This window comes from Lathyrus oleraceus, chromosome 7 (assembly GCF_024323335.1).
Source record: "Lathyrus oleraceus cultivar Zhongwan6 chromosome 7, CAAS_Psat_ZW6_1.0, whole genome shotgun sequence".
In the NCBI taxonomy this organism is placed as follows: domain Eukaryota; kingdom Viridiplantae; phylum Streptophyta; class Magnoliopsida; order Fabales; family Fabaceae; genus Lathyrus; species Lathyrus oleraceus.
The window spans coordinates 301,342,299-301,359,398 of record NC_066585.1 but is presented as its reverse complement, the minus strand read 5'-3'; the positions used below and the strand labels follow the sequence as shown (position 1 = coordinate 301,359,398).

Sequence of the window (17,100 nt, the reverse complement as noted above, 5' to 3'; positions counted from 1 at the left end):
TTTCATGGAGATATGTGAAAAAACCCACAACAAAAACTTCGTCAAATCATGTAAAAGTTTTAACACTATATGAACTCACTTCTAAATAGAACTTTTAACCAACTAATACACAAGATTGACATTCATTATCGAAGAGAAGATCGTTTAGTTGAGGAGGATAAATAAATATATCTTAAATTAATTATTACAGAAGAATATTGTAGTTTTTTTTAATTATATTTTTTCACTAAATTTTTTTTAATAAAATTATAACGAGACATAGATTCTATAAATATTTAAAAGAAAGTGTTATAAATAATACATTATTATACATTGTGAATCCTAAATAAATCATCTCCCAATAAGCTCTCACTATTAAATAATAATTAGTTTTCTTAACCGCTAATAAAAATTGATTAATTTTATCATATTATTATCCCATTTATTTATAATTAGAATCCATATTTTAGTATAAATTACACATATAGATAATATTGTTTCTAATTAATTTTATAACACACTAGCGTTCAGACGGGCACTCCCGTGCTCGTCTGTCCACTTTTTTTTAATGCGCACAGCGGAGAAAAATTAATGTCTGTTTATTTTATGAGATTTCTATTGTACGTCATATTAAAAATAATATTATTATACTTTAAAAATGGTAAGAGTTCTAAATTAAGTCTTCCATCCTAAATATATATATGATCCCTTGGAAATGTCTGTTTGTAATGATGCCCGTATTTTTTACCAAAATCATGATCGAATGCAACGGTAATAATCATAAATATTCATCTTTCTTTTATGGAAAAACCACTTTCGTATTGCTTACCAAAATCCCCTATATTCATCTTTCTTTTATGGAAAAACCACTTTCGTATTGTTTACCAAAATCCCCTATGAATAAATATCATGTTATATCAATATTCCCTTTACTCTCTTTCTCTATCTCTCTCGTCTGCCCGCTTTTTTTAATGCACACATCAAAGAAAATTAAATGTAAATTTTTCTTTTTATGAGATTTCTATTGTATGTAGCATTAAAAATAATATTATTATACTTTGAAAATGATAAACAAAGATATTCAAAATTATATTAAAGCATACAAAGTACTATTAAGAGGAATGTCGAACATGAAATCTTTATACGAAGTATTTTCTTTTTCCCTGCAATTGTTTTCCATGGTAAAGAAAAAATGTAAGACTCTCAAATTAGAATTTTTTTAGATAAAAAGATAGTAAAATTAGTAGTAAGTAGTGTAATATAGTTTTATTTTACCTTATAAAGATTTGTATTAATTCTTCATACATCCATTTATCAATGCACTCTTGAGATTTATAAAACTACAAATACATGACAAAATGTCATATCATCAAAGAAATACATTTGACTCATTTGATGTAATTTATTTTATATATAAACATGTAATTATTTAAGTTAAGAGTTTCATTCTACCTATTCTACCTAGTGTCGCATCCGCGAAAAATAACCGGCGGGCTAAAACAAAACAACACAGAGCCGCCACCGTGCGTTATTTATTCTAAAAGAGGGAAAGGAAACGCTCGAAGTAAACCTGGAAAGAACATGGTCTCGCGACCAAAGAGAATGGGATCGGGAGTCGGTTATGCGTAGGGAAGGTATTAGCACCCATACGCATCCGTCGTACTCGACGGGATCCACGCTCTAAAAGATAGGATAAGGTTGCTACACTGCTCACAAACATCACACACACACACTGAAACAACACAGGTGGGATAAGAGGGGAGAGGGCTCGCTAGGATATCGCATCCTATGCCTACGTATCTCGTCTGGAACGAGAATCAGAGCTACCGTAGTTCGGCTCACGCACACCGAAACAAACACTCATTCACTCATTCACTCATTCACTCTGTTGTCAGTTATCTGAAAAAACGATGCACCGATCGTTTACAGTGTTATCAAAAAATCTAAGAACCATTGCTTCAAATGGCGTATTCTCATCATCTTCTTCTTCTTCACTGCAACACCAATTCCATTCTTCTTCTTCTTCTTCTCCAATCGGTTCTCCAACCAGAGTCCAGAAACTCATTGCTTCCCAATCAGACCCTCTTCTCGCCAAAGAAATCTTCGATTACGCTTCTCTCCAACCCAATTTCCGCCACAACTACTCCACCTACCTCATTCTCATTCTCAAATTCGGTCGCTCCAAACATTTCTCTCTCCTCGACGATCTGCTCCGTCGCCTCAAATCCGAATCCCAACCCATTACCCCCACCCTCTTCTCTTACCTAATCAAAATCTACGGCGAAGCCAATTTACCTGACAAAGCCCTCAACACATTCTACACCATGCTTCAATTCAATATCAGACCTTTAACCAAACACCTTAACCGCATTCTTGAGATTCTCGTTTCTCGCCGGAATTATGTTCGACCCGCTTTCGATCTCTTTAAGGATGCTCATAGACATGGTGTGGCTCCTGATACTAGATCGTATAACATTCTCATGCGGGCTTTTTGTCTTAATGGTGACATCAGTATTGCATACACACTGTTTAACAAAATGTTTAAGAGAGATGTTGTTCCTGATATTGAGTCTTATAGGATTTTGATGCAAGCTTTGTGTAGGAAGAGTCAAGTTAATGGAGCTGTTGATCTTTTGGAGGATATGTTGAATAAAGGGTTTGTTCCTGATTCTTTGACTTATACTACTTTGTTGAATAGTTTGTGTAGGAAGAAGAAGCTTAGGGAAGCTTATAAGCTTCTTTGTAGGATGAAGGTTAAAGGGTGTAATCCTGATATAGTTCATTACAATACGGTTATATTAGGGTTTTGTAGAGAAGGGCGAGCTCGTGATGCTTGCAAGGTTATCGATGATATGCGGCCGAATGGGTGTTTGCCGAATTTGGTTTCTTATAGGACTTTGGTAAATGGTTTGTGTCATTTGGGAATGTTTGATGAGGCAAGGCAGTATGTGGAGGAAATGCTTTCCAAAGGTTTTTCTCCACACTTTGCTGTCATCCATGCTTTGGTGAATGGTTTTTGCAATGTTGGTAGGGTTGAGGAAGCCTGTGGAGTTCTCACGAGTTCGCTAGACCATGGGGAAGCTCCTCATAAGGATACTTGGATGATTGTGGTACCTCAAATATGTGAAGTGGAGGAGGAGGATGTGAGAATTGGTGGTGTTTTGGAGGAAGTTCTTAAGATTGAAATCAAAGGTGATACTAGAATTGTGGATGCTGGCATTGGTTTGGAAGACTACTTGATTAGGAAGATACGGGCTAAGGCGCGACAGTTTTAAACTTTTTTTGTAATATAAAACCGACAAGCTTGCGTTTGTCATCCATGTAAGATATTTGTATTCGGTTACATTACAGGTGAGAATATCATTTGATTCTTTCTTACTAGAAGAACACTAGTACATATATGACATGTTGCAACATTTTATCTCTGCAACATTTTCTTAAATGTTATAGATAAAATGTGTGAAGCAATGGTTTGGCGGCGAGTAGCGAATCTGTGGGTGGGTGGGTTAAACATATTCCTTCGTTCCAACAACAAACAACTATACTATTTATTTATTTATTTATTTATTTATTACGCCCAATAAAATAATAATAATAAAAATAAATAAATAGAACCTAAAACCCATCACTCTCTCTCACTTCGTTTTTTCCGCTTCCATCTCTAACCAACGCAACCACCACCGTCTTCTCCTCTGTAAGCTCTTCCATTCTTCATCACTTTTTCTTTAATATAGATTTTACTATTATTAATATACTCTGCAATTTATCTCAACTAGTTATGCTATTACTATACCCTTCAAGATAAAAGAGTGCAATAAAAGAAAAGGAAAAGTTTTTGTGAAAAAACACCATAAAGGAAGGGACGAGTCCACATCTCAACACTGCCATAAATTTGAACCGGGGAATGATCAACCTCCTAACAAAAGGAAAGGTAATTTATCTTTGTTTTTTAGAGTCGTATTTTGTATCCTGATATAACAGATCTTGTTGTCATTATAAAACTTGTCAGATCTTGCACTAAACACCACATTGTCCAATTTTATATCATATTCAAATTTGTCTTCATCTATGTTTGCCTTTAAATTAAAGTTGTCTAGTGTAAAAATTCCAAAAAGTGTATAGGTTGCTCTAGAAATTCCAAAGTGGAAGGAAGTTGTACTTGAGGAGATAAAAGCTCTCGAAAAGAATAAAACTTCGAGTGTTACGTCACTATCAGATGACAAGAAGACAATTGGATGCAAATGGGTGTTTACTTTAAATATAATTCATATTGGTTAATTGAAAGGTACAAGACTCGTTTGGTGGCTAAAGGTTTCACTCAGACCTATGATATAGATTACTTAAGAGACATTTGTTCCTGTTGCAAAATTGAACACTATCAAAATTCTTTTATCTCTTGCTGCTAACCTGCATTGGTCCCTACATCAGTTAGATGTTAAGAATGTATTCCTTAATGGAGATCTAAAAGAAGAAGTATATATGGACATTCCTCCTGGTTTTTAAAACAAATTTGGATCAAATGTGTGTAAACTAAATAAGTCTTTGTATGGATTAAAATAGTCCCATAGAGATTTATTTGGAAAAATTCACTCGGTCCATGAAAAAACAAGGGTACATCCAAGAGCAGGTTGACCACACCTTGTTCACAAAGTTCTCTCACAATGGAAAAATTGATGCCCTGATTGTTTATGTTGATGATATTATCCTTACTGGAGACGATACAGTGGAAATGTCAAGAGTAAAAGAGAAATTGACAGTAGACTTTGAAATTAAGGACTTGGGATTCATGAGATATTTTTTAGGTACGATGGTTGCTCGGCCAAAGAATGGTATTATGGTTTCACAGCAGAAATGCATTTTAGACCTGTTGAAAGAAACATGAATGAATGGATGTCGTCCTACTGATACCCCTATGGATCCTAATGCTAAACTTCAGGGAGAAGGTGATGTTCCCGTTGATACTGGACGGGAGCGAGGAGGCAGAGATGGGATTGATAATGCTCAAACTTACCATGTCGCACTCTATTGTCATGCCTACACTCCACTGATCTATTTAAAATCAATTCATACGCAAAGAACAAGGTACATTATATGATATCTATTTTCACTACACTGATCTTGAATCTTTAACTTATTAGGAAGTTGAAATACGGATCCACCTCGCGTTGTCGTGACAAAGATCAACACCATCGTTCAAGATCATCAATTCTCCAACTACATACATGTTTGGTTCCTGAACAACACAAAATCTAAGAGTGTACTTTTGTAAGAGTGTAATTTTTCAAAATTCTCAAGTGAATAATAGAAAATAAAATAATTAATTAATTAAAAATATAAGTATGGGAATAAGTGTAGAAGTATGGGGTAAAATTTTTATGGATTGTAGGCATTAATTAATGGATTAATCGAATGGATATTGTCTTAATGGATTTTATTGTCGACCCTATATAAGATTAGTCTCCAATAGCTATTGGATGAATGTGAATTACAAGAAAAACATTTGATTCTACTCCAAAACGTTCAATGAATGTAAAAGTTTTTCTACGCAATGGCTGTAGGTTTGCACGATCGACCCTAAAATCTTAAAAGAAGTCATACATTAAAACTCCCTGAAATCATGAATGTAATCAAGACTGAACTTGCAGATAAATAGTAAATATTTAATGAAAAACAATACTATATCATCCCACAATGATAAAATAAATAAAGTCAAAGACAGGCTAATAAGGGTGGTATCTTCGCCCATGACCATTATCATTGTTGTGCCTTCCCTTACTTGAACTGCCCGTATTCCTGCTGCCACTCCCACCACTACTGCCGCTGCCACTACTCCTGCCACCTCTTTGATGTGAAGGCGGGGTTTGTGGAGGCAATCCTGGCTGTTGCCTGCAGAAGAAAATACATTCTTAGGGTCTGGGTTTCAAGAAACTAGGTAGCCATCAGAACTTTTTTTCACTTACAAACCACCATTGCAACAATATCTACCAATATGCTAAATGTCATGATATGACACGCTATAAGTGTAATTCTCAGAGCAGCCATTTGCAGTTCTACTTACAAGACATATCCAATGCGTCCATCAGCCAGAAGCATCGGCATCATGGCCATTCCAGCGGGAGTTTGACCGGGTCCATACATCAAAGGCTGTAAAAGATCCAACTCCAATCATCAGAATCTCAGATTAATATATGGTGAATGTAAGAATAAATCAATGGCATATATTACATTTACCACCTTCCATGTAAAAACACTTCATGTATGTAGCATGATACTGATAAGTCTGATGTACATGACTAGTTGACTACTAATGAAATTTAATATATACTCTTATTTATAAGACACTTTGGTTTTTAGTGTGAGAAACAAAATACAATTTTGAAGTGTATTAGTTGTGAATACTCCCATTTTATTTTATTTTTATTTTCACTAAATTCAACATTCCCCATGCAAGTGGAAGCATTAATACATAATAAGCATATTTTTGGAAAATAAATTAGCACTAACTAGTTAAAAGGAAATTATACAGTCTGTCCGATTTTGTTGTATTCTCTTATAACAAGGACGAGAAGGAGTGTCAAATATGGAAAAGAGGTATGCATGCAGTAAGACTATAATGTCATTGATCCATTGAATAGTAATGTTTAATGTCACCAGTAACACAATGAAAACCACATAAGAGTAGCTTCGTGTCTCAACAATTAAAGAATATATAATCAAAAAAGCACGGATCACCTGTGCAAGACCAGGAGCACCATATCCAGCACCAAGTGCACCATAGGGATTACCAACCAAACCATAACCAATATGTGGTGGATAACTTGGAAGCAATCCTTGATTCAGTGTATTTGTTACTACAGCCTTCTGATCAGCCTGTGGCTTTGCTAGAGAACACTCTAACATTCGACCTGAAAACTTAGAATAAACCTAATCAATATTTGCAACAGTTACATAAGTTTTAAAATGTAGATATTTAACAAATAATAATGTTACCATCTAATTCATATCTTTCAGTATTCTTTAGTGCTTTCATAGCATTTGATCGCTCTGCAAAATGAACAAAGCCGATTCTGTTCTTTTCCTGACCAGATTTTGGTGGTGGAAGAACCACCTTTGTGATCTTCCCATGGTGTTCAAAAAGCTGCTTCAACTGCTCTTGAGTTACATTCTTAGGAAGGTTCTTCACATATACTGCCTTTACCTGTTTATGCATGTTTAAGAATTCACTATATTCAATGTGTACAAAGTAATGCATCTAGGATAGAAACAGTCAGACACAAATTCAATAGCTAGTACCAGTAGTCTAGAATCAAGATTCAGTAGCATAGTTAAGCGCATGTTATAATATTAGTAATCCATATAATAACTGTAGTAATGTAATCCGTAGCTGTTAATTAGTTTCTACAACTAATCTTTGATTAGTTGTTGGCTTGCTAATGCACTCAAGGCCTTCAGATGGCCTGTGTCAAAGCTAAAAACACTATTTCTCCCACATGCAAATCTCTCTTCTTCAGGCTCTCTATAACAAGGTATCATGACTAAGAGCAGTACCATTCTCTGTAACCATATCCAGCCACTGTTCTGCTACCAAGTTTCAAATGCCTGTAACTCTGTAACTCCTCTCCTACGGTGTCTCTGTCTTGTGACTCTTCCTATTGACTGTACACTGACTCTGGCCACAGGAATCCTAATTTCTCAACCTCTGGCTACAATTTCAAGCAGATTTTCCACCCCCTGTGGCTATAACCCAATCCAATATTAGTGATTGTGTCTCCTCTGAGCCACAGCCGCAATATCCAGTTCTCGACAATCTCGGTCTTTGATCAACAAAATAAACCTACAAATGTTTTAAAATTGGCTCAGACCAGCCAGGCTAACCGGAAACAGGTGCTATGACCGACTTGAGCTGTTTGTGGGATCGGATATGATATAGGACAAAACAGCAACTAGGCAGTGCAGTTCAACAAAACCCGACTGGGTCTCATTTATTTTGTTAATCCAAAAAAATAAGTCCATGAAAAAAAGAAAAGAAAGACCTGCAGATCCCTTTCAAGATAAAAGAGTGCAATAAAAGAAAAGGTAAATACAAAATGATGTACGATAGAAGAAATGATGAACGAAAAAGAATGGAGGAAGAAAACATAAATGCTGAGACAATCCTTTCAAGAAAATGAGCGCCAGGAGAAAGAATGAGTGAAAAAACACAACGCAGGGAAGAAATGTGGCGCTTCAGTTCTGTATATAACAAGAGGCAAAAAAAGAGGGATAGTGATGTATGCATAATTGTTAACTCCTGAGTTAACATGTACTGTTAATATAATATTGTATTATTGAGTTAACATGTACGGTTATGGACCTTAAGAGATTAAATATATAAAATGAAAGAATTTAAAAAACAAAAAGCTCTTTCCAGCTGTATAAGTATGTGTTGCTACAATAAATGAAAAGTGGGAAAGAAGGCAGGCTCTAGGATCAATCCAACGCAATGCTGTTAAACAGTGGTTCTAATGTGAACAAAACACTATTGTTCTGCGATACGCTTTACACTATTTTGTATAAAATGTTGTCAAATAGCAGCACTAAAGCACTGTTGCACAACGGAATTTTAATAAACCTCTATTTTATGCAATGCATGGTTGACAACAATGATCCATCGTACAAGGACTCGTAGAAGTACTAGAGCCGCTACACTAAATATCTTCTTTAACTTATGAATTTAGTATATTAGTTCATGTGGTTCTACTCGTGACCTTAGTAGACTGACCGAGTCAATAGCCTGACCTAGTCTTAAAATACTAGAACCTACCATTGGAATAAGAAGTGCTCATCTGTAAGGGCCCAAGTATTGGAAAGGAACTAGCCACATGACTGCATGTGAAGGCATATCAGACATCCCCTGCATGCAAGACCGCAGCAAATTGTATGACTTTAAGTTTACTTATCTGTCTCCGACCTTAATTTCTAGTGAGGTTCCGCCACATTTTACCATCTTTGGAAATGTTCATTTTAAACTGTAGCTGTCTCAGAAGGTTACTAATTGAAGTTTGATTTAGATAAGGGTGGCTTTGAGGTATTAATGTTGCATAATTATATCAGTGTTCCCTTTCTTATTTGTGTATTCCTCCTTGTCATGCCTGCGTGCTGCGTTTCAGGTGGGATCGCATGTAACAAAAATGGTAACCTCTCCTGACCTCGTTTTGAGTTCTGAGGTTCAGCGGCGCTCCTTTTTTGGGTTTTTTTTAGAAAAAAGCCCTAATTTTTTTAATGGGCCTGAAGTGGGTCGGGTCATAATTAAAACCCTTTTATATTATTTTAAATTGAAATGCAGAGAGACATGCCGTACATTATTCCTTTAGTTCACGAATAACAGCCTTCTCTTCTCCTCTCATGATGACATACCTATAATCCTTTATCGTGATTACAACCTTCTCTCAAAAAATGCAATTGTTACAGCATATTATTACTTTTTTATTGCCCCATAAATTCTCTTCTTCCTTATTACATTAAAAACATAATTGCTTCTTTTTTATTCTAAACAGTACGACTTCTTCCTTAAACACAACCACTCAGCTTTGTTTTTTCCCTCCATATTCTTCTCAGAGATTGTTTTTAATTTGAACTTAGTTTTTATGGTTATGTTTTGATTTTGAACCTTATGATTATAATAATGAACTTATGAATTTATTGTTATGATTTTGTTCTTATGAACTTCTATATGATTATTGGGCCTGTGTATGTAACCATACATGCATAAATATTTTTTTCTACTAGTAGGATCTTACGATTCGTGCTACAATCCTGAGTTAAGATTTTTCAATCCTCCATCGATTTTGCGTAGACTCTCGAGTGTTTAAACATCAGACAGGAGAGCTTTGCTGTTTTGACTTGTTCATCTGTCATTTCCATTTCTTTTTCATGCCTCTATTACTAAGGTTTTCTTAGTCTCCTCTCTTGCAGTGTTGTCGATGACGATGGCGGATGGCGGTCTATGGTGGAGAGCCAAAATCCCGCCATATTGGCCGCTTTGTGGTGCCATTATAGCTGATTATGGCGGAAAAGCCCACAATATCGGCTGATATTTACCATTGTGGTGAGCCCAAAAAACGCCATGTATAATCACCATGGCGGCTATGGCGCCGCTATTTAATAACTCTGCTCTTTTGTTGTATTATTTTGTTTTACTAATATTTATTTGTTATTTCTTCTATAAAAGAACACCAACTAATGAATGAACACTGTTGTTGTACTCTTATGGTGATAAGAGCAAGTAGGTTATGTTTAAGTGAATATTATGTTGGAAACGGTTCCTTTCTCACTGGAGGAGAAACAGTTTCCATTTAACCATTAGAGTATTTAAGAATTATAGAATATAAAATGTGAAAAAGAATGTAGGGGTTATTTTCCAAACCAAACAAATCCCATAAGGTCAAATATCTCATAAACAATCCCATGCTTTCCATTTTATCAGGATTATTGTTATAAATTATGCTTTAATAACTAAAAAACTAGAAAGCAGCACTTGCACATTCAGGCCAATGTATTAAATGATAAGTTCTTGTCTCCATCATAGTTGAAAATGTTTTATTATAATAAAAAAAGTATATTCATAGTAAACATAACTATCAAGTATCAAGTATCAAATCAACACATCTTAAAATAAGGAAGACATGTGAATTGGAACCTGAGATGAAGCAGAGGAATCAGCATTTTTCGGGTCAGCCCAGCTCACTGTTGGGGAGTTGTCACCAAGCTTAAATGTTGGGTTCATCATCTTTTGCCTTGAATATTCAGCACATGCATTATTATAATAGTCAATAAAAGCAAAACCGCGGTTATTGATAATGTTCTTCATATCCTGAGTCAAGGGATTGAACAAAGTACAGTTAATTAAGAAAATGTATATCCTGACTTAAAGTAAAGTAGTTGCAGTTGTGCATGATGCCAATGCAACTCCATAACAATAGTTTAAAAAAAAACAATCTGACCATAAAAAATAAACACTAGAAACTTTCAATTAAAAATGGAACAGGAATGCACAACATCTTAATGCATACCTTGACTAATTCAACAGCGGTAACACCAGGTCCTATCTCACTCACAACCTTTTTTAGATCGTTATCGCCCCAGCTTCTAGGAATATTGCCAATAAAAAGACGACTTTTTGCTTGAGATGTAGAACATCTTATTTTTTTACCCTGAGACAATTGATCAATGATACAGTCAGGTACTGAATATATCATACCAAATTATATTAAGTGTTTGCATTACGCATCTTTAGTTTTTGAAATATTAGAGTTCAATTGAACCCAAGTAGCTACCAACTACAAAAGAGAATGATCTATAGTGTTAGGAACTGACGTTATTACATTACCTTAAATTCAGTATTATTCAGCTCATCAATGGCTCTAGAAGCCAGTTCTACATTCTTAAAAAGCACAAAAGCAAAACCCTTATTCTCCGAAGAATCTTTTCCTTTCATTATTCGAACCTGTTCTCATCAATCTTCAAGTCAATGGGTGACATTGTATATAAACAAACACATACACAGAACAATAAAAAAAATGGCACGGGCATACCTGTACAACTTCCCCAATACGCTGACAAAAATCTTTCAAATCTTCCGTTACAGCATCAAGAGGAATGCCACCTATGTAAACTTCAGACTTGTGAGGAGGAAGAGAAAGAAGTTCAGCATGTTTCTTCTTCTCATCATCATCAATGTTTTGGGTTGGCACGGTGTCTCCTTCCACTTCCTCCTCCTCCTCCTCCTCTTCCTCCTCTTCCTCTTCTTCCTCTTCCTCTACCTCCTCTGGGTCCTCCTCTTCTTCTTCCACCTCCTCTTCTATTTCTTCCACTTCCTCCTCTTCTTCTACTTCTTCATATTCAATCTCTTCTTCCATTTCTTCCTCAGGATCATTTTCTTCTTCAAGGTTGACCTTCTCATCAGATTCAACTGGCTTTTCAGGCTCAGAATGCTTTCCAGTGATGAAACAGCGGCAAAAATGTAATTATAAACAACACCTTTGAGCAGTAAATCTCAAATTATAAACAACACCTTTGAGCAGTAAATCTCAAATTCATTTTTGCCGCTGTTTCATCACTGGTTGTTTCTCTTCAAATCTCAAATTCAAATCTAAAGCACAAAATCTATCAACGCAAGAGAAAGAGAACAAAACAAATGCTCTGATTCCAAAAGCTACCTTTGAGCAGTAAGAAAAGTAACAAATATACCTCAATGAAACGAAACCTCAGAAATATCCAAAGCTCAATCACCATGAACAATCACGGATGAAGACGAAACACATTACAAAGATTAGAGAGACAAATGAAGAACCAAGCGATGAGCAAAGTGGAGAATTGGGCGATGAACGAGAGTAGCAAACAAACAATGCGAAAGCGAAAAATGTATTTTCATTGGTATGTGGTAACATTTGATCTTCCAGGTGTTACTGAAAGTGTCAAATAAGGAGTCTCTGCAACATTTTCTTAAATGTTATAGATAAAATGTTGCAACATGTCATATATGTACTAGTGTTCTTCTAGTAAGAAAGAATCAAATGATATTCTCACCTGTAATGTAACCGAATACAAATATCTTACATGGATGACAAACGCAAGCTTGTCGGTTTTATATTACAAAAAAAGTTTAAAACTGTCGCGCCTTAGCCCGTATCTTCCTAATCAAGTAGTCTTCCAAACCAATGCCAGCATCCACAATTCTAGTATCACCTTTGATTTCAATCTTAAGAACTTCCTCCAAAACACCACCAATTCTCACATCCTCCTCCTCCACTTCACATATTTGAGGTACCACAATCATCCAAGTATCCTTATGAGGAGCTTCCCCATGGTCTAGCGAACTCGTGAGAACTCCACAGGCTTCCTCAACCCTACCAACATTGCAAAAACCATTCACCAAAGCATGGATGACAGCAAAGTGTGGAGAAAAACCTTTGGAAAGCATTTCCTCCACATACTGCCTTGCCTCATCAAACATTCCCAAATGACACAAACCATTTACCAAAGTCCTATAAGAAACCAAATTCGGCAAACACCCATTCGGCCGCATATCATCGATAACCTTGCAAGCATCACGAGCTCGCCCTTCTCTACAAAACCCTAATATAACCGTATTGTAATGAACTATATCAGGATTACACCCTTTAACCTTCATCCTACAAAGAAGCTTATAAGCTTCCCTAAGCTTCTTCTTCCTACACAAACTATTCAACAAAGTAGTATAAGTCAAAGAATCAGGAACAAACCCTTTATTCAACATATCCTCCAAAAGATCAACAGCTCCATTAACTTGACTCTTCCTACACAAAGCTTGCATCAAAATCCTATAAGACTCAATATCAGGAACAACATCTCTCTTAAACATTTTGTTAAGCAGTGTGTATGCAATACTGATGTCACCATTAAGACAAAAAGCCCGCATGAGAATGTTATACGATCTAGTATCAGGAGCCACACCATGTCTATGAGCATCCTTAAAGAGATCGAAAGCGGGTCGAACATAATTCCGGCGAGAAACGAGAATCTCAAGAATGCGGTTAAGGTGTTTGGTTAAAGGTCTGATATTGAATTGAAGCATGGTGTAGAATGTGTTGAGGGCTTTGTCAGGTAAATTGGCTTCGCCGTAGATTTTGATTAGGTAAGAGAAGAGGGTGGGGGTAATGGGTTGGGATTCGGATTTGAGGCGACGGAGCAGATCGTCGAGGAGAGAGAAATGTTTGGAGCGACCGAATTTGAGAATGAGAATGAGGTAGGTGGAGTAGTTGTGGCGGAAATTGGGTTGGAGAGAAGCGTAATCGAAGATTTCTTTGGCGAGAAGAGGGTCTGATTGGGAAGCAATGAGTTTCCGGACTCTGGTTGGAGAACCGATTGGAGAAGAAGAAGAAGAAGAATGGAATTGGTGTTGCAGTGAAGAAGAAGATGATGAGAATACGCCATTTGAAGCAATGGTTCTTAGATTTTTTGATAACACTGTAAACGATCGGTGCATCGTTTTTTCAGATAACTGACAACAGAGTGAATGAGTGAATGAGTGAATGAGTGAAGCAATGGTTTGGCGGCGAGTAGCGAATCTGTGGGTGGGTGGGTTAAACATATTCCTTCGTTCCAACAACAAACAACTATACTATTTATTTATTTATTTATTTATTTATTACGCCCAATAAAATAATAATAATAAAAATAAATAAATAGAACCTAAAACCCATCACTCTCTCTCACTTCGTTTTTTCCGCTTCCATCTCTAACCAACGCAACCACCACCGTCTTCTCCTCTGTAAGCTCTTCCATTCTTCATCACTTTTTCTTTAATATAGATTTTACTATTATTAATATACTCTGCAATTTATCTCAACTAGTTATGCTATTACTATACCCTTCATCAAATCAAACCTTCATCAGGGTTTATCTTTCTTCATAAATCTCATCATTTTCTACCAAAAACTATCTTCAGTTATTCATTATATCCTTTAGGAATCTAGGTGTTGTTAATTATTCTTGAAACAAACCAAGAAATCTCTATTTGATGGGGTTTTGGGGTTTGATTTGACAGCTCTAGGGTTTTGTCATTTTGTGCTTATGATTTTGTTTTTTTTGTTATTGTGCTTGGCTGGGATTTTGATCTCGTTGGAGATTTTCCTGCAAAGACACAATCTTTCATTGTTTTGTTGATTGGGCACAAATCATATTTTGAAGGTGTTCCGGTGAGGTGAGTATCCGGTGGTCCGTGTATGACATGTGTCGATGTCAATATGTGTGGTTACTTTCATTTTTAAAAAAATTCTTATTGGTGCTTTGTGTTTCAATCGGTGTTTCGTAGGGGGAAATTGAGTGGTGTTTTAGAGTATGTCTTTAGGACTGGTTATGAAAGAATTTTTGTTTTATGAACATCAATTGATCATTAGAATATTGACTTCGAGCATAAAATGAGGTCATTTTGTTAGGTGTGATGTTTTGATTGTAAACTTGGAGCTTCGAGTGAAGAGCTGAGAGTTACAATCTTGCTTCTTCTCATACAGCTCCATAAAACAATAGCCGTTTATCAAACAGGAATGAAACCAATTTCATTCTTTTTGTAAATTTTTATGGCATAAATTCGTGTAACATTATCAACAACATTGGTATTAAATCAGTTTACGGTTTGTTTTAGGATTAAAATCTTTTTCTTACTTAGCTACATAGTAAAATAAAATATTTTTTGGTTTTATATATCTGCAAGCACGCAGATGATAGTTGAAGGTTTTCGCTAGTATTTTTTTCTTCACCAAAGTTTGAACTCTGGTCCTTTAATCCTTTGCTCAAACCAGTTAAGCTACCCAACCCAACCCATGAAATAAGCAAAGATAAGTGTTAGAAACTAAGACCTGGCAAGCTAAACAATAAATGCTTGGACACAAAGATAAGTGTTAGAATTTAAGGCCCGGTAAGCGAAACAATAAAAGCTTGGACTTAACTGCTACTGTGGGAATGGCCACGTTCTGCTTTTTTTCTTTCTTTCTTCAGAATTGGTAATCTAAGGGTGTAAATCGATTAACACTTCTCACACTCTTCAATAATTGAGTTTCTTTTTCAAAAGAATAAGTGTCAAAGTTATTGCAATCAAGCATTCTTTGCATGTCGAACATGTGTGATACGACATTGTAATAATTGTATGGCATGGAGATATATAAATCAATTTTCAGATGCTTCTAAGAAATTGTCTTGTGATGATTTGAAAGCTGAGTGTTACAATGGGAATTCTGTTATCAATCCACACTTATCGCTAACCTGATAGGTTTTGGCATAAGATTAGTTTTATATCTCTAACGCCAACCATACTTAGAGCTAATATGATAGGTTTAGGCATAAGATTAGTTTTACATATCTCTTAACACCAACCAACAAATATAGCTAACATGATAGGTTTAGGCATAAGGTTAGTTGTGGATATTAAGGGTTCAATTGGGTTCTCAATATTCTATTCATGATTATATATAATCTATTGGCTCTTGTTGTGTCTTGTATAATAAAATAAACCACTTTATTTTGTTAAATATAAATTCTATTATATTGATTTATTTTCAGGGCAACAATGGCATCCATCTCAGCTGTGAATATTTCCCCACTATGCATGTTTCAACCCGCAAACCGCATTCAATCAACCAGTGCTACCTTAGTGAAGTGCCCTTCCGCTTTTGGCTCTATGAGAAGTGTTTCCAGATCTTTTGGCTTGAAGTCATCCTCTTCATATAGAACAACTGCCATGGCTGCTTACAAGATTAAGCTAATTGGACCAGATGGAAAAGAGGACGAGTTTGAAGCCGCTGATGATGTCTACATCTTAGATGCAGCAGAGAATGCCGGAGTCGAACTCCCTTACTCGTGCCGTGCTGGAGCGTGCTCTACTTGTGCTGGAAAGGTTGTTTCTGGCTCAGTGGATCAATCTGATGGCTCATTCTTGGATGATACTCAACTTAAGGAAGGCTTTGTGCTTACCTGTGTTTCCTATCCCACAGCAGACTGTGTTATCCAAACTCATAAGGAAGGTGAACTCTACTGAGAAATTGTGGCTTGAAAGTTAAAACCATTGCTCGAGGAAACTGAGAATTTAAGGTAGATTTTATGGCGGATTTTGCTTTAGAATCTATCTTTCTTTTAGCATTATTAATAGTGATATGGGTTTTAGAAGATGGTAAGTTTGACATTTAAATGTGATCAAGGGTGTTATTTTAGTTATGAAGAACATGATGAAGTATTTGGAGGAAGAAACAACCTTTCATAATTGGTAGAGAAATTTCACTTTCTTTTTAAAATAAACAAAATCTATCTTGTTATATCAATTGTCAATAGCTGCTATTTTAACTTACCTAAACATATTTCATTAATTGAAAGATGTGGCAATTTTCAACTAGGGAATAAGTTGTTATAGTTTATTTTTTCAGTTGGTTTAAATTAAGTTAAATATATAAAATATAACCTGCATAACTCAATTTAAATAGTAACTATTTTTTTGATACGTATAACAGTGAGAAAGCTAGCAAATTTGAAGATTTGATATTATTGTCCTTTGCAATGTTTACCTATGTATGTTTCAAAATTCAAAGAACAATATATTAGTTTGATTTTTAA

At 35.6% G+C, this 17,100-nt stretch overlaps 4 protein-coding genes across 7 annotated transcripts in view; 2 read left to right on the top strand and 2 right to left on the bottom strand.

Moving 5' to 3' along the window:
* The window catches only part of LOC127101641 (ferredoxin, root R-B2), a 56,558-nt gene extending 39,753 nt beyond the window's left edge, over nt 1-16,805 (top strand). The window contains exons 1-3 of one of the 4 annotated variants that reach the window (XM_051039108.1): nt 14,230-14,269; nt 14,626-14,701; nt 16,057-16,805. In XM_051039108.1, coding sequence (XP_050895065.1) covers nt 16,064-16,531 — 468 coding nt within the window. In that variant the 5' untranslated portion in view covers nt 14,230-14,269; nt 14,626-14,701; nt 16,057-16,063 and the 3' untranslated portion in view covers nt 16,532-16,805. Of the gene's footprint in view, nt 1-3,519; nt 3,674-14,124; nt 14,270-14,625; nt 14,702-16,056 lie in introns of those variants that run through there. The other 3 variants (XM_051039107.1, XM_051039106.1, XM_051039109.1) reach the window with 3 other exon arrangements.
* On the top strand, nt 1,843-3,357 carry LOC127101634 (pentatricopeptide repeat-containing protein At4g01400, mitochondrial). Its single transcript, XM_051039093.1, has one exon. It carries the CDS (start codon nt 1,890-1,892, stop codon nt 3,252-3,254), a length of 1,365 nt encoding a protein of 454 aa, XP_050895050.1. The 5' UTR covers nt 1,843-1,889; the 3' UTR covers nt 3,255-3,357.
* Nucleotides 5,555-12,213, bottom strand: LOC127101632 (heterogeneous nuclear ribonucleoprotein Q). The gene is made up of 8 exons (XM_051039090.1): nt 11,553-12,213; nt 11,348-11,464; nt 11,031-11,171; nt 10,658-10,831; nt 6,970-7,177; nt 6,712-6,884; nt 6,038-6,123; nt 5,555-5,865 (listed from the first exon to the last, which is right to left on the bottom strand). The coding sequence occupies exons 1-8, from the start codon at nt 11,874-11,876 to the stop codon at nt 5,700-5,702; spliced, it is 1,389 nt and encodes a 462-aa protein (XP_050895047.1). The 5' UTR covers nt 11,877-12,213; the 3' UTR covers nt 5,555-5,699.
* LOC127101631 (pentatricopeptide repeat-containing protein At4g01400, mitochondrial) lies at nt 12,370-14,106 on the bottom strand. Its single transcript, XM_051039089.1, has 2 exons — nt 12,547-14,106; nt 12,370-12,449 (listed from the first exon to the last, which is right to left on the bottom strand). Exon 1 carries the CDS (start codon nt 14,087-14,089, stop codon nt 12,623-12,625), a length of 1,467 nt encoding a protein of 488 aa, XP_050895046.1. The 5' UTR covers nt 14,090-14,106; the 3' UTR covers nt 12,370-12,449; nt 12,547-12,622.
* Nucleotides 16,806-17,100: the final 295 nt, after the last annotated feature.